Here is a 26,507-nt window from a genome sequence, read left to right on the forward strand (position 1 = left end):
ACCCCAAATAGATGCAGAAGTATAGTTGGGAGTTTAACCAGTTAATATCCACAGCCAGAGTACTGGTGAGCTTCCTGTAACAACATGTTGTTTGTACCTAAGCACAATAATAACAATTTTGTTTTGTTTTAAATCACAGGCACTACCACAGCATGGATGAATTTAGCCATTATGACCTCCTGGATGCCAGCACTCATAGAAAAGTTGCTGAAGGACATAAGGCCAGTTTTTGTCTGGAGGATACCTCTTGTGACTATGGATATTACAGAAGATATGCTTGCACAGCACATTCACAGGTGTGTGAAACACAATTTAATATTACACAGCTGTCAACCAATATTCATATTACAAATGAATTAGACTAATTTGCTCTTTTGTGTGTCATCTGTGGCTCAGTTAGTAGCACGTTCATCTGAGCGAGAAGATTGTGGGTTCAAGTCCCAGGTCTTGAGCACAAAAATCAAGACTGACAATCCAGTGGAGTACTTAGAGAGTGCAGCACTGTTAGAGATACTGTCTTTCGGTTTAGAGTTAAACAGAGAGCCTATCTGCTTTCTCAGGTGGATGCAAACAAATCCATTGCACTATTTTGAAGAGGCATAGTGGAGTTATCCCTTGTGTCCTGGTGAATACTTATCCTTCAATCAATATTTTTACAAAGCAGAACATTTGCTTGTTATCACATTGCTGTTTATGTGCAAGTTAGCCTCTGTATTTCCTATATTTTAAAAATTCATTTATTGGATGTGGGTGTTGTTGTCTAGACCAGCATTTATTGCCCATCCCTAGTTGCCCTTAAAAGGTGGTGATGAGTTGCCTTCTTGAACCACTGCAGTCACTTAATGTAAGCACACCCACAGTACTGTTAGGGAGAGTGTACTGGGATTTTGACTTAGCGACAATGAAGAAACAGTGATATATTTCCAAGTCAGGATGGTGAGTGGTTTGGAGAGGAACTTCCAGGTGGTGATGTTTCCAGGTATCTTGTCCTCCTAGATGATAGTGGTCGTGGGTTTGGGAGGTACTGCTTAAGGAACCTTGATGAGTTCCTCCAGTGCATCTTGTAGATGGTACACATTGCTGCCACTGTTCATTGGTAGTGGAGGAATTGAATGTTTGTGGAAGGGGAGCGATCAAGTGGGCTGCTTTGTCCCGGATGATGTCGAGCTTCTTGTGTTGTTGTTGAAGCTGCACTCATCCAGGCAAGTGGAGACTATTCCATCACACTCCTGACTTGTGCCTGGCAGAAGGTGGACAGATTTTGTGGGGTCAGGAAGTGAGTTATTCGCCACAGGATTCCTAGCCTTTGACCACAATTACAACAATGAATAAAATTTAAAGTACTTAAATGGCTGTAAATTGCTTTGAGAGATTCTGTGGTCACGATTGTTTCCAAAAAAAGTCTTCCTTTTTTAAAAATGGAAAAAACACTACCTATGAATGATTTTTTTCTGGGTTGTAATTTTCTATCAATCTGACTGTATAACCAAAGAATGCTTAATTGGGGGCTTGATACAAGTTCAATTCACATGGGAAGGCATAAGCAACATAATCTCTTTATGTGGCGAAAACCCAACTAGAAAGAAAGATGATATAAATGAAATTATACGTCAGACAAGCTTAAGGGTTCAAGTAAACAAAGCAGAGGTGGATGGTACTAAACCCAGAGCTTTACAAAACACAGGGCAAAGATTATGAGCCATCATGAACGCGTTGAACACAGGGAAGCACCAATAAGTTAAAACCTGGCAAACTTAGTCACTTTCGGACAATAAAACCAATGAAGGCTACTAAGTTGCACTTGCTATGACAGAATCAACTATTAGAGGTAAACCTGAAGATTACTGGTACAATTGTTAACATGGTAAAACAACAATCAAGATGGATTCTTGACCTTTGTGATTAAATGGCATCTCAAGTGGACTTGGTGCATCTGGAGTTCCAAAAGCATTTGATCAAGTTTTGTAAATAGACCATCCACTAACATTACTGAAGTAGGGATAAGGAATGAATAAGTTTTAAGCTTCAGTTATAAACAGTAGGAACTTTTTGAAGGATATATATAAGGATGGCGGAGAAATAATGCCAAATACCAAGGATCGGAAACAAGGAATGCAGAGGAGTTGGGGAATTGCTGATTTTCTGTTTTGCTTTTCAATTTTCCTTGTTTTCATGAGCATTTGTTGAACTGAGGGCAGTTAAGAGTCAACCACATTGCTGAGGGTCTGGAGTCACATGTAGGCTAGACCATATAAGCATGGCAGTAAGTATGTATATTACATAAATATTGTAGTATATTTATTACTTGGAGTTTAGCATTTCTCAAAGTACCCTTGTTATTATAATAAATTGTATTTGTAACATTTACCTTTTTGCATGCTTTGGTTTTATTTTATGTATTTAGCATGAGATTTAGGTGAAAATGATTAAGGGGATTTAATATTGAAATAAATCAAGCTAATTCTAGGAATTCCAAACACCAGTAAAGCATCATGTTCTTTGGAACAGAAAAAGTATATTTATGTTACAGCCCCACAGTTCTGAAGTGCTGGCTTACTTTATTGAAGTAAAAAGTACCACATTTTTAAAAATAATGTAGATTAACTTTTACAGCAGTGACTCATTTCATTTACACTTGAGTCATTAATTTTACGATATAATAGGCCTTCCCACAATTGAAATGGGAATTAATCTTTTGAAAACAGTTTGCAATTACTTAGGCAGATTCTGTCCTTCTGAATTTAATGTATCTGTTTATGCACATGAAGATAGTTTTAAAGTTTGTATTTGCAACTATTTAGCATTGTGTGGGCAAGATCCAAACAAATCAGTGATAGCAAAATTCTTAGAGGGCATGCAAAATTTCTTCAACCTCAGTATGCTATAAGGAACCTGGCCTGATGTATTGACAGTAAGAAGTCTCACAACACCAGGTTAAAGTCCAACAGGTTTATTTGGTAGCAAAATCCACTAGCTTTCGGAGTGCTTGCTGTTCCTTCGTCAGGTGAGTGGGAGTTCTATTCACAAACAGGGCATATAAAGACACAAACTCAATTTACAAAATAATGGTTGGAATGCGAGTCTTTACAGGTAATCAAGTCTCAAAGGTACAGACAATGCGAGTGGAGAGAGCATTAAGCACAGGTTAAAGAGATGTGTATTGTCTCCAGACAGGACAGTTAGTGAGATTTTGCAAGCCCAGGCAAGTCATGGGGGTTACAGATAGTGTGACATGAACCCAAGATACCGGTTGAGGCCGTCCTCATGTGTGCGGAACTTGGCTATCAGTCTCTGCTCAGCGACTCTGCGCTGTCGTGTGTCGTGAAGGCCGCCTTGGAGAACACTTACCCGAAGGTCAGAGGCCGAATGCACGTGACCGCGGAAATGTTCCCCAACAGGAAGAGAACACTCTTGCCTGGTGATTGTTGAGCGGTGTTCATTCATCCGTTGTTGTAGCGTCTGCATGGTCTCTCCAATGTACCATGCCTCGGGACATCCTTTCCTGCAGCGTATCAGGTAGACAACGTTGGCCGAGTTGCAAGAGTATGTACTGTGTACCTGGTGGATGGTGTTCTCACGTGAGATGATGGCATCTGTGTCGATGATCCGGCATGTCTTGCAGAGGTTGCTATGGCAGGGTTGTGTGGTGCCGTGGTCACTGTTCTCCTAAAGGCTGGGTAGTTTGATGCGGACAATGGTCTGTTTGAGGTTGTGCGGTTGTTTGAAGGCAAGTAGTGGGGGTGTGGGGATGGCCTTGGCGAGATGTTCGTCTTCATCAATGACATGTTGAAGGCTCTGGTGGAGATGCCGTAGCTTCTCCGCTCCGGGGAAATACTGGATGACGAAGGGTGCTCTGTCCACCGTGTCCCGTGTTTGTCCTCTGAGGAGGTCGGTGCGGTTTTTCACTGTGGCACGTCGGAACTGTTGATCCTGTGTATACAGAGGGCTTGTCCATAGGGGATGGCTTCTTTAACGTGTTTAGGGTGGAAGCTGGAGAAGTGGAGCATCATGAGGTTATCCGTGGGTTTGCGGTACAGTGAAGTGCTGAGGTGACTGTCCTTGATGGAGATGCGTGTGTCCAAGAATGCAACCGATTCCGGAGAGTAGTCCATGGTGAGTCTGATGGTGGGATGGAACTTGTTGATGTCATCATATAGTTGTTTCAATGATTGTTCACCATGAGTGCAAAGGAAGAAAATGTCATCGATGTATCTAGTGTATAGCATTGGTTGAAGGTCCTGTGCGGTGAAGAGGTCTTGTTCGAACCTGTGCATGAAGATGTTGGCATATTGAGGTGTGAATTTAGAACATAGAACATAGAACATTACAGCGCAGAACAGGCCCTTCGGCCCACGATGTTGCACCGACCAGTTAAACAAAAAAACTGTGACCCTCCAACCTAAACCAATTTCTTTTCGTCCATAAACCTATCTACGGATCTCTTAAACGCCCCCAAACTAGGCGCATTTACTACTGATGCTGGCAGGGCATTCCAATCCCTCACCACCCTCTGGGTAAAGAACCTACCCCTGACATCGGTTCTATAACTACCCCCCCTCAATTTAAAGCCATGCCCCCTCGTGCTGGATTTCTCCATCAGAGGAAAAAGGCTATCACTATCCACCCTATCTAAACCTCTAATCATCTTATATGTTTCAATAAGATCCCCTCTTAGCCGCCGCCTTTCCAGCGAAAACAATCCCAAATCCCTCAGCCTCTCCTCATAGGATCTCCCCTCCATACCAGGCAACATCCTGGTAAACTTCCTCTGCACCCTCTCCAAAGCCTCCACATCCTTCCTGTAATGTGGGGACCAGAACTGCACACAGTACTCCAAGTGCGGCCGCACCAGAGTTGTGTACAGTTGCAACATAACGCTACGACTCCTAAATTCAATCCCCCTACCAATAAACGCCAAGACACCATATGCCTTCTTAACAACCTTATCTACTTGATTCCCAACTTTCAGGGATCTATGCACACATACACCTAGATCCCTCTGCTCCTCCACACTATTCAAAGTCCTCCCGTTAGCCCTATACTCAACACATCTGTTATTCCTACCAAAGTGAATTACCTCACACTTCTCCGCATTAAACTCCATCCGCCACCTCTCGGCCCAACTTTGCAACCTGTCTAAGTCTTCCTGCAAACTACGACACCCTTCCTCACTGTCTACCACACCACCGACTTTGGTGTCATCAGCAAATTTGCTAATCCACCCAACTATACCCTCATCCAGATCATTAATAAATATTACAAACAGCAGTGGCCCCAAAACAGATCCCTGAGGTACACCACTTGTAACCGCACTCCATGATGAATATTTACTATCAACCACCACCCTCTGTTTCCTATCCGCTAGCCAATTCCTGATCCAATTTCCTAGATCACCCCCAATCCCATACATCTGCATTTTCTGCAGAAGCCTACCATGGTGAACCTTATCAAACGCCTTACTAAAATCCATATATACCACGTCCACTGCCTTGCCCCCATCCACCTCCTTGGTCACTTTCTCAAAAAACTCAATAAGGTTAGTCCCCATGGCTGTTCCGTGTGTCTGGATGAAGAACTGGTTGTTGAAGGTGAAGACATTGTGGCCCAGGATGAAGCGGATGAGTTGTAAAATTGCATCTGGAGACTGGCAGTTGTCGGCGTTGAGTACGGAGGCCGTTGCAGCAATGCCATCATTGTGGGGGATGCTGTTGTAGAGTGCCGAGCCATCCATTGTGAACAGGAGTGCTCCATGTGTGCTGAGTTTCTGTAGGAAGTCCGTAATGTCGCGACAAAATGTATTGACTCAGCAGTTTAAGGCACAGTGGGAAGGAGTTGTACACCAGCAACTCTACTTGCTTCTGTTGCTAACCTAAAATAACTCTACTGGTAGCAGCAGGGCATCACATTTACTTGCATTTTGTGGACAATTCATGATCTGGTTTTGGTGTGAATGTTTTTGAAACCATGGTTTGTATCTGATCATTGCAAGTACACCAATGGATGTTGCATATTGTCACCATTGGGAATAAAAGTCCCATGGAACATTATATTCCATAAGGATCATATGCACTCAATGATATAAAAACAGAAAAATATTTATATGAAATTTCTTTGAACTAAACTTTACTGTTGAATAGTACTGAAGGCCCTTTCATAAATAGTGTTATTTAAGTTGTTTGATGTGGACTTTTAAACCAAAATGACTGAAAAATGCATATTTTACTGAAAAGTTGATTTAAAATTTATCAGTTCATTAAAATTATTTAATAAGTTAACATAAAGTGACCCATCGAATCATGCTTGCACTAATTACATGCACGGTCAGTCAAGTAAGTCTGATCACACAGCGACAAAGTCAAATGTATGAGTGTTTAGCATTTATTTGACTGGATTAACAATTCAGAGGTCATAGATATAGATCCTCTCAAATTAGGAATAAATCTACCACTAGGTAAAATGACTATCAAAGTTGCCTGATTGTTTTAAAGAGCTAACTAGTTCACTAATGCCCTTTGGGAAACAGCTACTCATGTGATTTTAGATGAGTACTCCCAGGGCAAATAGGAATGGGCAATAAAACATCCCAAGAGTCAAGAAAGATTCTACTGAGAACAAAACATCCCTAAAGGATAAACTGATTTAATTCAAGGCCTTTCCATAGGCTGGACTGATGAATGGGAGTAATTTGTCATCAAACTACTTATTAAACTTGCAGATTTTGCAAAATGCTTTCATAGTTTTCTCATAAAAATTCAATTGATTTGCAGGGATTGAGTCCAGGATGTTATGATACCTACAATGCTGATATTGACTGCCAATGGATCGATATTACAGATGTTAAGGCGGGAAACTACATACTGAAAGTAAGTGATGTTAAACAGTTATCACGGAAGAAGAATGACACCACAGGGATTGTTACTAATGTAAAATTTCCTTATTCTACAGGTTGCAGTAAATCCAGGCTATTTGGTACCAGAATCTGACTACACTAATAATGTTGTTCGTTGTGACCTTCGCTATACAGGCCACCATGCTTATACCTCAGGCTGTAGGATTTCACAGTAAGTGCTCATGAAATTAAGTAGTAGATAATTTACCAATTTTGAGGACAAAACAAGTCTTCTTGCATACATAAAACATCCAAGTTGGTACAAAATATGCTGTTACATATTGCAATTTTAGTAGAAAGATACTAAATGAATAAGGAATGCACTAATGCTTGATTTATTTCATTTAGACTAGTGATCTCTGTTCTGTATGAATTACTGTGGACACAAAAGCAAATGCTGAAATCAAATAGATATTGTTTTTAAATCAGCTTCTTTATGAGAAGGGAAATTCAGAGATGATGAAACTAGTAAATCAGATTATAGTACTTCAAAAATGTTCTGAAATTGCTGTTGTATGTTTCACCATAGTAAATCACAAAAGTATTCAAATGAAAACACAAAATTGGACCCATGTGTCTGTAACATCAGTTACATACATTTCTATGTGTAGTCTTTAAAGATGAGATATTAGAATATATGTTTTGCTCAAAACATACAGCACATTCCCTTAAACCAGCCTCAAAAAACATCTGCCATTAGTTTGGCTGATTGCTAATTATTGTGCCACTTCATTCTCTGGCATTAAATTGCTGTGGACAGAACTAATACTATATCTTATGATATAGCAAGGTATACCAATCAAATTTCCAGGATTGGGAATAATTCCCTATAATGACATTAATCAGACATTTCTGAATCTTGATTAACAGAGCAATTGGATTGAAAACCTGAACTATAGAAATAACTGCAATACAGTCTTACTCAGACCTAGTTGTTGTAACAAACATTTTTCTCTTGGTTTTGCATTTTAATCAGCATGGATTTTTAAAAATCCTGAAATAATGAACTTAACTGAGAGAACCTGGGGGGGCGGGGGGGGTGGAAAGAGTAAGCATTTTGTCAATTCCAAAGATTATGGTGGAAAGTAATGGTTGTGTACAGTCAGCAGGAAAAGGGGTACAGGACAGTTGAGCGCAGAAAATTTATTTTTCTAACTATATACTGCAACATTCATTAGAAAATCATGGTCTTATTAACTCCAGAGTTATAACAATTAACAGTCTCAAATTATCATATGTTATACGTTGCTTTCATACAGAGATCTTACATTGCTGTTTTGTAACTCTAGGTTTTACCTCCCATTTCATATCTACTGTTTGTAGAATTATTCTGCAACAAATTCATCAAATGGGGCGGCACGGTAGCACAGTGGTTAGCACTGCTGCTTCACAGCTCCAGGGACCTGGGTTCGATTCCCGGCTTGGGTCACTGTCTGTGTGGAGTTTGCACATTCTCCTCGTGTCTGCGTGGGTTTCCTCCGGGTGCTCCGGTTTCCTCACACAGCCCAAAGATGTGCGGGTTAGGTTGATTGGCCGTGCTAAAATTGCCCCTTATTGTCTTGAGATGGGTAGGTTAGAGGGATTAGCGGGTAAATATGTAGGGATATGGGGGTAGGGCCTGGGTGGGATTGTGGTCGGTGTAGACTCGATGGGCCGAATGGCCTCTTTCTACACTGTAGGGTTTCTATGATTCTATGAAATCACACCATAAAGAAGATACATCTTCTATGCTACTCCAAATTAAGCAACAAAGATGCTCTTTGCAGAGTTCTTTGCTGATTTTCTCTGGCCCGACTGCTATGTTCACTCATGTCTAGCAAAGTAATTGGTGTTAATCTCGCTGGCATGGCATTTCTTATTCTTCCATTTAATTTTTATTCAGTTATGTTCATGGTTCTACTGTCTTTTCTAAACTTTACTCATCACAACTGGCATCTTGATGACATGAAGCATACTGAGCCAAGTTTATTGATTCTAGGAATCTTCAAGCATGTGAACTATTGTTGTTTCCTTTTCCCTCCTGCAGTCATTCCTATGATCCATTTCTACAAGTCTCTGAAATGATATGCAATTCCTTCTTTCCTTTTGGTGTTAGTTTTTCTAAAGAACTAATTGTCCTTTTGACTTTTTAAAAACAAATACCTCAGCTCCAGCTCGAATGGCTTAAAACAAAATTCAGAGGATTTCTGGAAATGGCTGACCAATATAAAATTTTAAATCATAGAAACATAGAAAAACTATAGCACAAACAGGCCCTTCGGCCCACAAGTTGTGCCGAACACATCCCTACCTTCTAGACCTACCTATAACCCTCCATCCTATTAAGCTCCATGTACTCATCCAGGAGTCTCTTAAAAGACCCTATTGAGTTCGCCTCCACCACCACTGACGGCAGCCGACTCCACTTGCCCACCACCCTCTGTGTGAAAAACTTACCCCTAACATCTCCCCTGTACCTACCCCCCAGCACCTTAAACCTGTGTCCTCTCGTAGCAGACATTTCCACCCTGGGAAAAAGCCTCAGAGTCCACCCGATCGATGCCTCTCAACATCTTATACACCTCTATTAGGTCTCCTCTCATCCTTCGTCTCTCCAAGGAGAAAAGACCGAGCTCCCTCAGCCTATCCTCATAAGGCATGCCACTCAATCCAGGCAACATCCTTGTAAATCTCCTCTGCACCCTTTCAATCTTTTCCACATCCTTCCTATAGTGAGGCGACCAGAACTGAGCACAGTACTCCAAGTGGGGTCTGACGAGGGTCTTATATAGCTGCAGAATCTGTTGAATCCTCCATTCTCTGGTCCTAAAGAAATTTCTTAAGTTAATCTCAAGATTTGCATCTCTCAGTTTACCTCTACTGAATATGAACTCTATCCCTCCTCCAGTTGACAGGCCCTTCTTAACATTTGCCATGTTCATTCTATCCTTAAGTAAAAGCTTTTTGCCCTTGCATGCATATTTTTTAAAGTTATGGAAATTGCTTTGAATTCACAAATTATCCACCACTTTCAAAGTTATGGCTTGATCCATGTTGTCAGTGTTAACTCTGAAGAATGTCTTCTGTAATCATGTACTTCTGTAGAGGTAGAACTCCATTTGTTTGCGAAGGTATTTCAGCAGTTTTGTTTTTGACTAGGCGCCAATCATGATCACCTATCACTTTCCTGTAAATAATTCAAGTATGTATTTCTTTACAGCAAAGTCCTGAATTAAATCAGTAGTATTTTTGCCAAATTTCACTGTATTTAAAAATTGCTGGAAAAGAGATGCATGCCAGTGAAGCTTTTGGTCTTGCACTCATCAGGATAGATACACAAGGATACCAATTATAAAAAATTATACTGCATGAGAAGAGAGTTCTGATTGGTTTGCAAGTGGGCTCTAATTGTTAGAAGCATTGACATGAAGAATGTACCAGAAAACACTTAACTACCAAGCTTTTATTTAAATTCAAACCAGACAGATTGATTCTTATTGATCAAAGCATTGCCATGGGGAATGAACCAGTGAATGGTTGCTTTTGTTTAGTTGAAAAAGGTGCAACATGTGAACATGCTCCTTCTGTTTGCATTCCCCTTGGCAACACTTCTGCCAATCAACCACCACTTGTCAGTCAATCAGCACTGTCTTCTCGTGCAGTATAAAGTGTTGTTTCCTTTACAATTGGAGTTCTTGTGTATCTGTTCTGAAGAGTACAAGATAAAAAGCACATCTCTTTTTTCAGCAATACTGAAGTTCTTTTCAACCAAATGATTATTCTCTACATTTCAAAGTCTGAAAATAATCCAAATGGTACCGTAGGAATTTAATATTTTTTGATAAAATACTTTGAGATTAGATAGTTACTGGCCTGACAGTAGCATCTATTCCTTGAGATCTTTAAATTCCACAAACATAAAAAAAGATCAAGCTTGATAAAAGGGCATTCAAACTATTGAAGCTAATCCCTTTAATACTCAAATGTTTGCATCTTAATATCCTAAAACATTAAAAAATATTATTTTCCTTTGCCTGTTTGTCAGATTTATTTCAAATATGTATTACTCTTTGAATAAATAATTGTTCCTAGGTGCTTCACACCTTTGATAGAGGTTTGTTTGGTAAATAATGTGCAAAATTCACCTGAACTCAATTTTTCTTTTCAGATACTAAATTCACAGAGAACAAGATGTGTTTAAGAATGGATTGAATCAGTAACATTTACAAGATACAAAACAAGTCAAGCTTCAGTCTCCTTATTTGGCACCATTTCAATTTAAACAGGTATTATTTGCAGGAGATGCTGAAATCTATGAGAACAAATGTTTTAAAACCCGTAACACTGTGACTGGGACCTCTGGAACCAATCTTTACTATTGCAATGGAATCAATTTTGATACTTTAACTCATTCACTACACATTGCCATTGTGAAGGTACTGTCTCCAGTTAACATCCATTTTGCATAGATGCATTCTCCCAGGACCAAGGATTGCAGTGGGATTAGTGCCAAATGGTATCTCATTACTGAATGAGTTAAGAAAAGTTTGGTGTGATTAGACTATATGTAACTTGTAATAGACATTTTATATTTTATATTTAATAGGCACATGACTATTCTAAATCATCCACTCTAAAAAGGCCATTTTCCACCATGCAAGTCACAGCAACGACCAGATGAATAACAGAACATCACAGGGCAGGGCTTGTATCATTAAAAAAGTGGATGAGTTAGAAGAAGACATGTGGTTATGACCAATACTGTGTTTACATTTAACAGTGATCCAGTTACATTCCACTGCTTTCATTCCAAACAATGAATCCTTTGTTCGTTGCAGGATGATTGCCTGTTACCATGCACATTTGACTATGAAAGTTATAATTACAGTTGAAACATTAAAATTGTTTCTGTTTGTTGTGTAGTTATGCACCAAAGAGGTGTAGAAATATGAATTTGCTGTTGCGATGCATTCAAGCTCATCAGCAAGGATCCCATTAATATATATGTTTTATGTACTATTTGATCCCAAATAATACATTATTGAATGTCACTACATTCAGGTGGTTAAGGGCATGTGTGCCTTTTTTGTAAATTTGAGCCTGACCTCTTTAACTGAAGCTCCCCAATGAGTGGTTAAAATTTATTCCTGTGGAATAAATGTTAAAGGCATTTCATCTTTTTTGTTCTACAGTAATAGCTGAGCAGAATTACAAATTCAGAAGCTAAAATCTAATCATTATCATATGAAACTCTGTAAATATGAATGTAAGAATTTAGGACTGAAATAACTTATGATTCAAGGCTTCTGATTTCTAAAAATGATGCCCGAAGGATGGTTAATTTCTACAACTACAGCATCTCTAAGATATTTTACTGTAGAAGAATATTGCTCCAAAAAATAACATAATTTGAAACAGTGTGTAAAAATTAATAATGAAAATGAAATGTAACCATCAAGTTGGTGTAAATTTTCATTTTTACATTTATCTAATTTCTACGCACTGAAAAATCATGACTTATCTGCAAATAGATTGAACTTTTATTTAACTTTATTGATTATAACTTTTGCAAAAGGAAGTTATTGTGAAGATAAAAAGCTGAAGACTTACATACAAACAAATTAATTTCAGCAGAAAGTAAAAGTAGATTTAAAAATAATTTCAATCACTAAAGAACAGGCCTAACATAAGGGACAAAGGACAGATCAAAACAAAAATGGCTTCATGTCTCTAGAATTAACTTGTAAAAGCCCTTTTGAGATCCCTGATCAGCTCCACACATATTTCAGGTTAGAATTAGAAGGAATTATATAAATAAGTGTGAAGAAATAACACAAAAGCAAGTGGTGTGAAGTATGGGGATCTGATGACACAATTATCTACAACACTCGCAATTCAGAAGACAGGTCAAATATAGACTAAAGTAAAGTTTATCCTCCATTCATGTCAATCAAGTGCAGAAATAGTTAATATATAACAATATATGGATTATATTTTACACACCAGTGATTTCAGACACAGGGAAAAATCCTGTGCCCTCCCCTATTTGAGTTTAGTGATGGGGTGGGGGTGGAGGGAGGTGGCATTTAATCAGGTGGAAGGAAACTCTGCCAATTTCCTACCTTCACCTTCATAAAGTCTATGGCGGGAAGGCCCATGGACAACCTTCTAGCCCCACCATCAATTCAGATCCCTAAATGGTGACGACCACAAGCAAATCTGTGCGGGGTTACTCAGGTTGCCGGGGTTTGGGGTCCCAAATTCAAATGTACTCAGTACTTGATTGGTGGACACGGCATTGGGAAGGGGGAGCCTGTTGAAAGATCCCTGTCCTTGCGGCTAACTCTTCTCCCTTGAAATGTATCCCCTCCCCTGCCTCCAACATCACTCATATCTGGCCTGGAATCCAGTGACAATCTTTGGGTGGGTGTCACACTGGCAGCAGCTACCGCCTCCCTGGGAGTGCTGCCATTCAATAGAGCAGCTGACCTCTGATTGGCCTTCCACCACCCCCCCCCCCCCCCCCCCCCCCCACCACTCACCCCCAGGGTCCTCGATTTTGGAGAAGGCCCACTGCTGGCTCGAGTAGAACAAGATGCGGCAAGCTTTCCTGGAAAGAGGTGACACAGAACACTGGCTGGTTGTCCAGCTGGCTGCCGAGACCCACGTCGCCTCCAAACAATTCGGCCCATAAACAGCTAGCCCCATGTAGAGTGGTGATATTTATGAGCATCAGCAAACTCTCACTATTCAATATGTTTTGCAGAAGCAGGTTGCATAAATTCTCTGGTTTATGTATAGTATTTGCAGTGCACATTGATTTTAGTGAGGCAATGTATTTTTGGAGGCCTATTCTAAAGTCATAGCAAAATGCAGTATGCGGCAAATATACGAAGTTGCTTTGTGCTGTCAATATAAGTGACTCATAAAAATGATTCATTTTCTAGTTTAATAAACTTTCATTTGAATGTGCCACCTAAATTACTCAGTGATCCACCCTTTCAAGTACTGTGTAAATGCTGTACAGTTGCTAAGTTGCATTTAAATGACTGAAACACTATTTGACAATAGTGATCCACCTTGATGCATTTGCTACAATTTAAATAATTGGTAGGTGATGATGTTTGTTTCATTTACTGTATTTATTGCACATCATGACATGAACCGACAACCTGCACTGTAAAGCCTAGCTATAAAATGAATTGTATTACCAGCTTTAGAGTTCAAGACAAAAAGGAAAACAGTCAGTTAAAGGTTCATTAGTATCATGGATCACATAATAATATTAACCCATCATGCCCATTTCGGTTCTTTGAAAGAGATATCAAATTAATCCCACTCCACCGCTTTTGCTCCACAACCCTGCAAGTTTTCCTTTTCAAATATATATCCAATTTCCCTAATTATCATTGAATGTAGTTCCATTACTGTTTCATGCAGTACATTCTAGGTCATAACCTGTCACACAAAAAGCATTCTCGCCTCTCTGATTCTTCCATCAATTATTTTAACTTTTGCCCTCTGCTTACTGACTCTCTTGTCAGTGGAAACAGTTTCTCTTTTAATCTATCAAACCTCATCACCATTTTGAAAACCTCAATTGAATGTCTGTTTAACCTCTTCTTTGCTCCAAGGAGACCAATCCTAACTTCTCCAGTCTTTCCACAAAACCTATCTGATGCCGTGGTTTCGGCATCACCCTCTCCATGGATTCGGCATCATTCTTAAAGTGCAGTGCTCCCAATAGGACATAATACTCCAGCTAGGCCTAGCTAGCAACTTGCAAACGTTTAGCATAACCGCCTTGCTTTCCTATATCAAGCCTCTAATTATAAAGCCAAGAATTTTGTATTCAAGAAAACATTAGAGAATTACATCTCTCCTCCACATTAAAATGGCTGTGCAGACATCCCCCATTCCCACTCGACTCCCATCACCCACAGCTTTTTCTAGGAGGCCTAAACCTGATTTTAAGGTGGTCTCAGCTTCCCCTTCTGCGACAGACACACCTTGGTGATGGTAGGCATCCCTAAGTCAGTCTAGATTGATCTACCTTAAGTTTGTCAGCTGCCTCTCTCTGCCCATTTTATTTGGGCAGCTAACAAGAAGGATGTGAATGAGGTCCAGCCATTAAAATCAGCTAAGGTTTCCCACAGAGACCCATAGACAGGCAGTTGAAATTCACCATGATGTCTGTGTGCCATTTCAGGAGGTTCAGTATTTTGAAAAACGTAACTTTTAAAATCACATAGAAGCTAAACAATCTTTTAAACTGGTCACATAAATTTGAGTAGCCAGCGAAGAATGTACATCTAGACAATTTAACACGGTTAGTCGGAATGGCATAATTAATATTAACAGTACACTAAGCATTATTTCCTTGACACAATTGACTTAAATAATCTACTTCAGTCACACAATCATCATTACCTTTTCACTTGTGTCAGCAATGCAAGGTTTGACAAGTAGAGGTATCACAATTACCTGATAAATACTGAAAACCACTCTGAAATATAAAGAAATGATGGATTTCATGCTGTCCACTAATCATGTGGTCTAAATGTATTTTTCCAGGTACAATTGTGTCAAAGTTTTTGGCCAGTGCTTTAAAAAAATTAAAATAGAGAAAAATATAAGTTTTTTTCAGTAGCATGGTGATAGTTGATAAAAATACCACAGTTACTTATTTGGTGATCCTTGCTTATAGCTGAAGTGCAACATCATTATGGAAGATAATATTGCTTCAATGGGAGTGAACAAGTACATATATTAGTTATATTTACTGGCCCTTGGGGAAATATTTAATCAGAAGAAGCCCTAGCACAAATGCAATAATTTTAGGATAGTCAAAGATTAATGGTAAAGGCTGTGGGCTACAACTTAATAAAATAACAACTTCCATTGTAATGGGTTTTATTCTCAAAGATTTTCTATAATTAATATGCATCTTAGTACAAAGGGTGCTATTTCAATTTGTAACTTTGTTTAAAAAAAAAACTTAGTTTCATACAAAATGCAAAGAAAATGCTATTGCTGGAAATATGCTCAGTGATAAGTAAAAAAATGAAATGCCACTAAGTTTACAAGCCTGTTTTGGTGCTTTTCACCATATGTATCTGCTTCATACTGAATTTCATAATTTTTAGCTGCAGGTAATTTTTATTTCTAGAAATCATTGTATCTGTACTTGAAGCTTATAGTTACTGTAATAATTTGTAGATGGTAGATATGTAATGTTTATTGCAGATTTATAATCCAGAGTTATTTGCCTATATCTAATTGTGAGACCTTAACTTGAATAAAAATGTTTTCAACTAATGATATTGCTTAGTGACTTTATTTGGAGGCATTTAATTCACCTTCAAATGTATCACATAAAATATGATGAGTGACCAAAATAGAGAACTTTGTAAATGTCTTGTTTCACATTCAGCCCAGGTTCAGCAGTGATGGCAATAGCAGTCACTTAATGACGATGATTCGTTCGTCACTGTTGACAAGGACAGCCTATGTTTCATTTCCAATTTAATCATTTATGGAATCCCATTTGACTGTAAAATTTTGTTTTTGCTCGGAATGATTTAACACACATAGGGCATCATATGGCAGATTGCCCCAAGATTGTCCTGATTTTCTTTGGGCGAGCCGGGTATATCTTATTCAAGTTTTGTTGTGGCATCATGAAACATCTTTTGAGATATTTTCCTGTCATGTATCAGGCACCGATGTGGCAGATCGGATGCTTTTTTTAAAAACAAAATGGAAGTTAGATAATCCTTGCATCTTTTGAATAGACGACTATCAGATCTTTAACCAATCTTCAACTCACCTTCTTGGGTAATCTAGTATCAGGCATTTAGCCAAGGTTAGTATCAATGTCTTTACCCCTTTGTATTTATTCGAAGACTTGAATGCTTGAAATCTTGTCCCACTAGCAATTTATTTTGCAGGGGAGACAACCATCTTGATTTCTAGTGTTTAAAATCTACCACCGTGGACCACAAATATGCTTTCTTTTCCTAACTGAGACAGCACAGTGGCAAAGCTATATTCATAGCTTAGACAATTGGTGTGTGCGCATCAGGCATCCATGTAGCTGACTTTACATGCAGCTATCCTAAATCTGTCCTGACACTGGTTCTAGATAGAAGAAGCTGAAATGTGAGGTAGACTTATTGTAAATCTTTATCATGAGAAATCGCTGGTTCATTTTCATTACCACAATACCATACCATTTCTCAAAGTCCTAGGATGATGGGCTAGTGGAGAAGCAGTGAATGTGGATTCACGGGATGTTGTAGTTGTAAACTTGAACACAGGTAATTCCCGCACAGAGTCTCTTCCCCCATCCACCTCGTGTGACTAAGCAGTCACATTTAGGATCACACCATTTACCTTTGTAGAATGAGGAAGGGGCAAGAAATAGTGCCCTGAACAATGTTTGCTTCACCAACTCTTGGCTACTTTATCATAGCTGATAGAAATTTAACACGTGGTCAAAACAATAAGAGGACAAAATACAAGTATAGTAGCTTGGAATATAGGATGAGTCAACAATTATGCAGAAAGATGAAGTGCTCTGATCAAAAGGGAATAAAGATCACATAAACTCAATATTGTTGCTCTCATCAAAAGCTGTTTAGAACCATAGAAAATTACAGCTCAGAAACAGGCCTTTTGGCCCTTCTTGTCTGTGCCGAACCATTTTTTGCCTAGTCCCACTGACCTGCACTTCGACCACATCCCTCCACACCCCTCTCATCCATGAACCCGTCCAAGTTTTTCTTGTTAAAAGTGACCCCGCATTTACCACTTTATCCGACAGCTCATTCCACACTCCCACCACTCTCTGCGTGAAGAAGACCCCCCTAATATTCCCTTTAAACTTTTCTCCTTTCACCCTTAACCCATGCCCTCTGGTTTTTTTCTCCCCTAGCCTCAGCGGAAAAAGCCTGCTTGCATTCACTCTATCTATACCCATCAAAATCTTATACACCTCTATCAAATCTCCCCTCAATCTTCTACGCTCCAGGGAATAAAGTCCCAACCTATTCAATCTCTTTCTGTAACTCAGCTTCTCAAGTCCCGGCAACACCCTTGTGAACCTTCTCTGCACTCTTTCAACCTTATTTACATCCTTCCTGTAACTAGGTGACCAAAACTGTACACAATACTCCAAATTCGGCCTCACCAATGCCTTATATAACCTTACCATAACACTCCAACTTTTATACTCGATACTCCGATTTATAAAGGCCAATGTACCAAAGGCACTCTTTACGACCCTATCCACCTGTGACGTCACTTTTAGGGAATTCTGTACCTGTATTCCCAGATCCCTCTGTTCAACTGCACTCTTCAGAGTCCTACCATTTACCCTGTACATTCTACTTTGGTTTGTCCTTCCAATGTGCAATATCTCACACTTGTCTGCGTTAAATTCCATTTGCCATTTTTCAGCCCATTTTTCTAGTTGGTCCAAATCCCTCTGCAAGCTTTGAAAACCTTCCTCACTGTCCACTACACCTCCAATCTTTGTATCATCAGCAAATTTGCTGATCCAATTTACCACATTATCATCCAGATCATTGATATAGATGACAAACAACAATGGACCCAACACCGATCCCTGCGGCACACCACTAGTCACAGGCCTCCACTCAGAGAAGCAATCCTCCACAACCACTCTCTGGCTTCTTCCATTGAGCCAGTGTCTAATCCAATTTACTACCTCCCCATGTATACCTCGCGACTGAACCTTCCTAACTAACCTCCCATGAGGGACCTTGTCAAAGGCCTTGCTGAAATCCAGGTAGACAACATCCACTGCCTTCCCTTCATCCACTTTCCTGGCAATCTCCTCGAAAAACTCTGATTGGTCAAACATGACCTACCACGCACAAAGCCATGTTGACTCTCCCTAATAAGTCCCTGTCTATCCAAATATTTGTAGATCCTATCCCTTATCACACCGTCCAATAACTTGCCCACCACCGACATCAAGCTTACTGGCCTTTAATTTCCCGGATTTCTTTTGGAACCTTTTTTAAACAACGGAACAACATGAGCCACCTCCAATCATCCGGCACCTCCCCCGTGAATACTGACATTTTAAATATGTCTGCCAGGGCCCCTGCAAGTTCAACACTAGCTTCCCTCAATGTCCGTGGGAATACCCTGTCCGGTCCTGGGGATTTATCCACTCTCATTTGCCTCGACAGCGAGCACCTCCTCCCCTTTAATCTGTAAAGGTTCCATGACCTCCCTACCCGTTTGCCCTATTTCCGTAGACTCCATGTCCGTTTCCTCAGTTAATACGGATGCAAAAAAACCATTTAGTATCTCCCCCATCTCTTTTGGTTTAGCGCAATAACTTCAGCTGAAAGATTTTGGGGTGGGAGATACACCTTCTGCTGGATAGGGAATTTTAGAGGAGCGAAATTCAACATGTTGGAACTTTCCCAAAAATTACTAAGGTGGCAGTGCGGGGGGCGGGGGAATTCACTGACCTGATGAGATGGCCAGCAGGAAATCTGATGCCTTGCTGAATGGGGCTTCGGCCAAAAATCAGGATTCCCAATGGGCGTGAAGGCAATCGGGATTTACCCTCCCCACCAGAGCTAGGAGCAGTCTAATTATTATGCAAACCTGCTAATTGTAATACAATTAGCGGGCTGGGTGGCCCATTAAGTGGCCTTCCACTATTCACCCTCCTCTCCAGTGGGAACTGCACCAAATGGGCTTTGGTGCTGGTAATGACCAGGATGACCTGGCATGCTGGACCCTGAGGTGGTTCAAGGAGATAGGTCCAGTGGCCACTTGCCCCTTTGCTGCTGCCAGGCTGCAGAGGGAGGGTCTTCATGGGTCCTGGGGCATGGGTGGGGTGGGCTCAGGCTGGGGGAAAAGGGTTGATCTCTGCACTGTCCCCTGGGATGGGGGTCCTGTAGCTGGACTGCCCTTTCTAGCCTTGGCAGACCTGAAGATCAGTAATGGCATGGTGATTTTAGGCAGCTCTGTGCTCAACATCTTCATTGCTACCTGTCCGCTGTGAAAACTTTGAAGTGGCTGGGTCACTTTAATCTCCATGTCCCCTGGACAGCTGGCAGGATTTTAAATCACAGCAGCACTGCGTTCTGCAGCAGGGATTCCCCTTTCTCTCAGCTGTAGATGTGATCAGATCCCTTTGAAGTCCTCTGACAGAGAGATGTCAATTTCACTGGGGGTTCCTTTTCCACAGCTGTTCACTCAGCCCCAATGTCTTCTCTCATCTTTATTTGAAGTCTCTGAGACTTCCTAGAAAGCTGAAGACTTTGAACACTCTCTATTCCATTAAAAAACTTTCAGCTGTTTATTTACCTTCCACTTCTTGCTTGATTAATTCTTAAGTATCCTCAGTGTTCCTAACTGTAATGTTTACAAAAATTCTAAGCCCGATTAACAGCTTTGGTTTATTCAAAGGAAATAAGTGGTCTGCAAAAGTGGAAGTGAAACCATTTAACCCCTTTGAAGAAACCAGAGCCGTCAATCAGACTCTGATGAAACCAAAAATTAATTCTATTATGACATGTGTATGTATTCTAAGAGTTTCTAGAAGGGACAAGGTCATTATAATGAGTTTAAAATGCTCACGTAGGAGTTGACCATCAGTCCTGGATGAGAATCATTTGTTGGTATGAGAATGTGCAATGGAACACTGCTCCTTAGAGCAGATCATCTGACCATCACCACCACAATCCCGAGGCTTTGAAGCAAAAACAAAACTAGATTGCATTCTCACTCAGAATACTGAAAGGTGAAACTGGTTGGCCAGAGGAATGACAAAAATGTTAAGTTCATGCAAATGAACAGAGCCAAGCATGGATTAACCATAAACTCATCAGTCATTCAACACACAAATCAAACTGCCAAAGGCAGCCTGGAAGGTGAATTTGCAGAATGCTGCCGTGATCATAATACAATTGAATTCCCAAGACTAGCATTTTATGCTTCATTGCCGTGGGTTTTTGAGAGGGCAAGGGTGTAGAGTGAAGTTGTAAGGACTGGATTTTCTCCAGGGATTTTATGTTGGGGGTGGACAAGGCCATGGATGGGAAACCTGATCTTACGCCAATTGAGGCCCTTAAATGGCCTATTAATGGTCACTTAACAACCATTTCCTGTCCAGCCTCAATTTCTAGGCTTGTGGTTGGATTGAAGATCTGTGAAGGAAGGCTGAAAAGAATCCAAGTTAGATCTGGGGCGAAAAGGTGGAGGGGACATGTCTCCATCAGAGGACCACTTCTGGCAGCTCTCCAAGCTGGGACTACCTCCTGACTGAAGGACAGAAGTCTCACCTACAGCCAATCAATACTCATTTGAGCATAAAATGGCAATGGGTCAACCAGAGTACATCTCTGCCGACGCTTTGGATGGCAGAGACCAAGCCCCCACCCTCATTAAAAATCAGGTAGTAAGTTTTAGAGTGACATACTTGAGTCCAAAGTAAGTGCTTTAAATATAAACACATATTATATAAGCATGAGCAGTTAACTGGCTAAGATTGATGTGATAAATAAATTAAAAGGCTTGGTGATTAAGTCTCCATATCTAAGGAAGGAAACATTCACCTTGGAAGTGGTGCAGTGAAGGTTCGCTAGACTGGTTCCTTGGATGAAAAGGTTGTCGCAAGGTAAGAGGTTCAGTAAATCAGCCCTATGCACTCTGGAGTTTTGAAGATGGAAAGGTGGTCCCATTCAAACATTAAAGATACTGATGAGATTTGACAGGGTGGATACTTAAAATATTGTTTTCCCAGGCTGGGGAATCTAGAATGCTGGGACAAAGTTGTCAAAGGGGTCAATCATTTATGACCGAGATGAAGAGAAATTTCTTCACTGAGGATTGTGAATCTTAGGAATTCTCTGCCTCAGAAAATTGTGGCTGCATTTTTGAGGATATTAAAGGCAGGGATAGATAGATTTTTGATCTCTCAGGATATCAAGGGATATGGGTAGTGGGCATGATCGCGGACTGGAGGCAAATGACCAGCCATTATTGTATTGAATGGCAGAGCAAGCTCATGAAGCCGTATAGTCTATTCCAGCTCCTTTTTCCACCATTCTCTGTGGTACTGTTGTGCAATTAATTTTATTATACAGATTAACATGTTTATTTTGGGGATCTGTTCCAATTTATGCAAGTAATCCTGAACCTGCCTTGCTTAAATTGAGGGGCAGCAACAGGGAAACAAACACAGCTGTTGAAAATCTGTTACTAAAGTTTGTGGTCATTAGCTTTCTTCAAGTTAGGGAAAGGTCAATGTAGGCCAACAATGTAAAATTGCAATGCTGGTCTTTGTGGGGTAGGCTGTGTGTTCAGCTCATCTGTAGCCAGATACATTTCCTGCAATTGGCCATGTGTGTTTTTCCATCATGAGTTGTGTGGTGTGCAGGGAATGGGGGAGAACAAGAAATTACTCATTGAAGTGATACTGCAGGCACCAGAGAAGCAGGTGGAACAAGCATGAAACTTTGCGACGATTGCAGGACTCCCCATGGTGCAGGGTGCTATTAACTGCACACACAACATTTTCTGCATCCCTTATATTAATTCTGACATGTAGCACAATGGAAGCAGACTGCACTCCCTTAACATAGGGTGCAGAACATCAATCTAACAACAGTCATGATCAATGTTCCCACTTTTTTTGAGTAGCCTGTAAATTTCAATGCATGGTTCCTTACATTGCAGCCATGTACGTGCATTATCTTAAAACAGGACAACTGGTGAGCAGCTTGCCTTCTGGGTAGCAGTGTTTTTGTACATGCATGCACCTTCGAGGGAACATTGGTCGTGATTACTTCAATCTGTGGCAGTCTATTGTACCATCTACATTTCAGGCACAACAACAAACTAGGGAGTAGCCACTGGGTGACAAGGGCTATCAAACCTTGGTACTCGTATGACCCAAAGCTTCAGTGCGCAACCCATGCACATGTGGGAAGTATATAAACAAAGGCTAGGTTGCTGTACAAAATGAGATGGAACAGGCCATTGCTTATACAATGCTTTCATTAGACCAGCAACAGCTGCCTGGAAAGCTCCGAGGAGACCTGATGTATTAAGTACAGCATGTGTCAAAGTTCATCTTGGTCTGCTGAATGTTGCACAACCTAGTCATCACATGGGAACAGCCTTTGCCACCAAGTATGCAGCAAACAGCTGAAGAAGTGGAGGAGGTGGCAGCAACTAGTGTGCGCCCTTTCTGGCTGAACTGACTGTGTTACTAGGACTGCAGCCAGAATTCCCATTTATACTTGGCCACAATACTAAAAGAAAAGCCACCACCAAATAAATATTCCAAACCAAATTAACATATTAAGCTCTGCAAAAATCAATTAATCACTCTTGCGAATTCCTTTTACACCTGTGTTTCATTTGCTTTTGCCCGTTGCTGTTTTGCCACAAAGTACTATCTCAAAGTCTGAGCATGGCTGGTGGAAGGCTGCTGATTTCAGTGGGAGAAGCTGCAGATGACCTTACAAGATGACATCAACCGGCTCTGGGTCTGGAAAGCCAAGCTTCAGACTGCACATCTCATAACAGGCAGCAGCAATCTCACTGGTTGGTTGTCAGGCAACAGCATGGGCACTAGAGGAGTGGCACTGGTGGGAAGACAACGACAGTAGGCTCATGCTCCATGATGCCATTGCCATTCCCAAAGGGTGGTGCCTTAGCAATATGTTACAAGATAGATTACTGAACTGCTGCGACACCCAAAAAGCCACTTTGCACATTGGTATCCACAGCTATGATAGCAGCAGGTAGAGCTTTCATTAGAGCTGTAAGAGCTTGCACGACAGAAAGCTGAGCTTCCAGTGCAACATCCTAACTTTGAGTAACTTCTGTTTGTGTTCCAATGGAAGCGGAGACATCAGCCATCAGATGCTGCAACATGAGTGGGTCTTTAAGTGTCCTCATGTAAATGACTGTTTCCAAACTGAAACACAGTAAGAAGTTTAACAACACCAGGTTAAAGTCCAACAGTTTTATTTGGTAGCGGTGTTCATTCATCCGTTGTCGCAGCGGACAACGGATGAATGAACACTGTTCGACAATCACCAGGCAAGACTGTTCTCTTCCTGTTGGGGAGCACTTCAGTGGTCACGGGCATTCGGCCTCTGATATTCGGGTAAGCGTTCTCCAAGGCGGCCTTCACGACACACGATGGCGCAGAGTCGCTGAGCAGAAACTGATAGCCAAGTTCCGCACACATGAGGACGGCCTCAACCGGGATATTGGGTTCATGTCACACTATCTGTAATCCCCACAGCTTGCCTGGACCTGCAGAGTCTCACTGGCTGTCCTGTCTGGAGACAATACACATCTCTTTAACCTCTCTCCACTCACATTGTTTGTACCTTTAAGACTTGATTAGCTGTAAGTATTTGCATTCCAACCATTATTCTGTAAATTGAGTTTGTGTTTTTATATGCCCTGTTTGTGAACAGAATTCCCACTCACCTGAAGAAGGGGTTTAAGGCTCCGAAAGCTTGTGGCTTTTGCTACCAAATAAACCTGTTGGACTTTAACCTGGTGTTGTTAAACTTCTTACTGTGTTTACCCCAGTCCAACGTCAGCATCTCCACATCCAAACTGAAAAGCATGGATTCCAAGTTGCACAAAGTCTGGTACAAAGTTGATGCCAGACTTGACATTGCTTTGAACTGGAGTATTGCTGAAAAAGTATTTGTCAAAGCACTCAGGACTGCAGCCAGAATTCCCATTTACACTTGGCCACAATGCTAAAAGAAAATCCATCACCAAATAAATATTCCAAACCAAATTAACATATTAAGCTCTGCAAAAATTAAGGGTATAAGGATAAACTGGTATTCTTGCAAAATGTCCTGGTAAGTGCCAGGCGTAAAGCTTCAACATGTCTGTTTTCAGCAATACTCAAGTTCGGTACTGCCAAATGATTAATTACTCCCAACATCGACATCAATATTTTCCAGCAGACCTGCCAATGCACCATAGATTTCTCTGCGCACATTCATTAGCCTTCTTCTGTATGTCACTCTACGGATGTACTCAGCTTAGTCCACTGCAGCAAAACGTGTGCAAGATTCTGATTTCATATGAGTTGTCACCTGTATGATCCTAGTCCCCTGACCTAGCTGTAGCCCACCTGTGCCTAGTCTCTCCTGGTCTAGTTTTGGTTGATAATCTATGAAGAGTGTTAGTATCTGAGCTGGTTGTTGCGAGTGTGAGAGTGAGCGACTGTGTTTCTTCTTCATCACTGTCCTTCTGATTTTTCAATTGCTTCTCTTCTATCACTGCCTGGCCAGCCTGTGGTCCTTGGAATCTAAAAGAAGAACGGCAAAGAGTAGGGCTGTCATGATTGGAGGTGAATATTTGTTAATCAGAAGAGATTGAGCAATGAGGGGAAAGATAAAATTTGAGGAGGAGGATTAGGTTTTACCTTACTATCATTTTTAATAGTTTTAGCCCTGTTGCTGGTCACAGCCTTGATCACGGCTGCTCTAATAATGGTAAGCATCATCTCTTCCATAAAGGTAAGGAGCATTCAGACCTACCTATCCCCTGCCAGTCAGCTGCTTCTGCCTCTGGTTACACCCCATCATGTCCTGCAAGAGAGGGAAGTGTATCAGTCAGTTTGGTACAAGACATTTAGGTGACATGGCTGTCATAGTTCACTAGCTGGGGGCTTGCAATGCAAGCTGCCAGATGTGATGTGAAGCTTACAGTAGTTCGAAGTATGAGAGTGAGGTGAAGCTATGAACAATAAGTATGTGTCATGATTGATAGTAATCAGTGGTAGGCAAGCGATGGTGTATGGTGCATTGCGCAGTTTCTGAGGTTACTGTTTCAGCTGGCATTTGACGATGCATTCGCTGACCACTAGGAGATTCAGGTTCAGTGAGATTACTGAACATTTTGCAACACTTCATTCAGGTCTTAGGGGTGAGAATGCTGACACTGACAACAGTGGGTGCCTGGTCCCACTGCCTTGCCATGTCTGTCTGTAGGGCCTCCTGTAGATAGAGGACGTTGTTCTTCCTCTCCACCTCTTGCACCAAGGCTTCCAGTGCAACATCTGAGGGCCTTACAGCATGCTTTCTCCACCTCTTGCACCACCAGTCTTCCTCAAATACCCACAGCATCTGCTGCTTTAAAAGGTGCAGTTTGGGTGTAGGTAGTGTAGGGTAACTTTAAATGTTGCTAACCGCACAGGAGTTTTGTCTCCCTTTTGAGGTGTCCAGTCACTCAACAGCATGTCTAACATTGGGCAGCACACTGATATAATTTTATGAGGTTTCTGCTCTGCCTGGAATGGAAGCAATGGACATGGGTACGTAATGCTTTGTGATCCCCATACTCATTTTTCCTCAGTAGAGCTAAGAGAAAACCTGTTATGTAACTATGTTAACAATGGCAAAATAATCTTGTTGCACTGCTGTGTTGTGCTTTATTATTCAAAATTCTGTCATTATTCAAAACTCTATTGTCAGAAACAGTGGTAACATCTCAATTGTGAATCAAAACACCAAAAAGAGAACACAGCATAGCCACAAGATTCTGTTGACTTGATCATGATGAGCTCAAAAACAATGGAATCTCAGAACAGTAGGTCTTC

The 26,507-nt window shown here is 40.9% G+C and overlaps 1 protein-coding gene across 1 annotated transcript in view; it reads left to right on the forward strand.

Moving 5' to 3' along the window:
- lox (lysyl oxidase) overlaps window positions 1-16,178 on the forward strand; it is a 28,380-nt gene extending 12,202 nt beyond the window's left edge. Inside the window, exons 4-7 of the mRNA XM_078214603.1 lie at window positions 140-296; window positions 6,768-6,863; window positions 6,946-7,061; window positions 11,037-16,178. Of these exons, the coding sequence (XP_078070729.1) occupies window positions 140-296; window positions 6,768-6,863; window positions 6,946-7,061; window positions 11,037-11,043 (376 nt within the window). The 3' untranslated portion in view covers window positions 11,044-16,178. The remainder of the gene's footprint in view (window positions 1-139; window positions 297-6,767; window positions 6,864-6,945; window positions 7,062-11,036) is intronic.
- Window positions 16,179-26,507: the final 10,329 nt, after the last annotated feature.

Source organism: Mustelus asterias, chromosome 6 (genome assembly GCF_964213995.1).
Source record: "Mustelus asterias chromosome 6, sMusAst1.hap1.1, whole genome shotgun sequence".
NCBI classification, from domain to species: domain Eukaryota; kingdom Metazoa; phylum Chordata; class Chondrichthyes; order Carcharhiniformes; family Triakidae; genus Mustelus; species Mustelus asterias.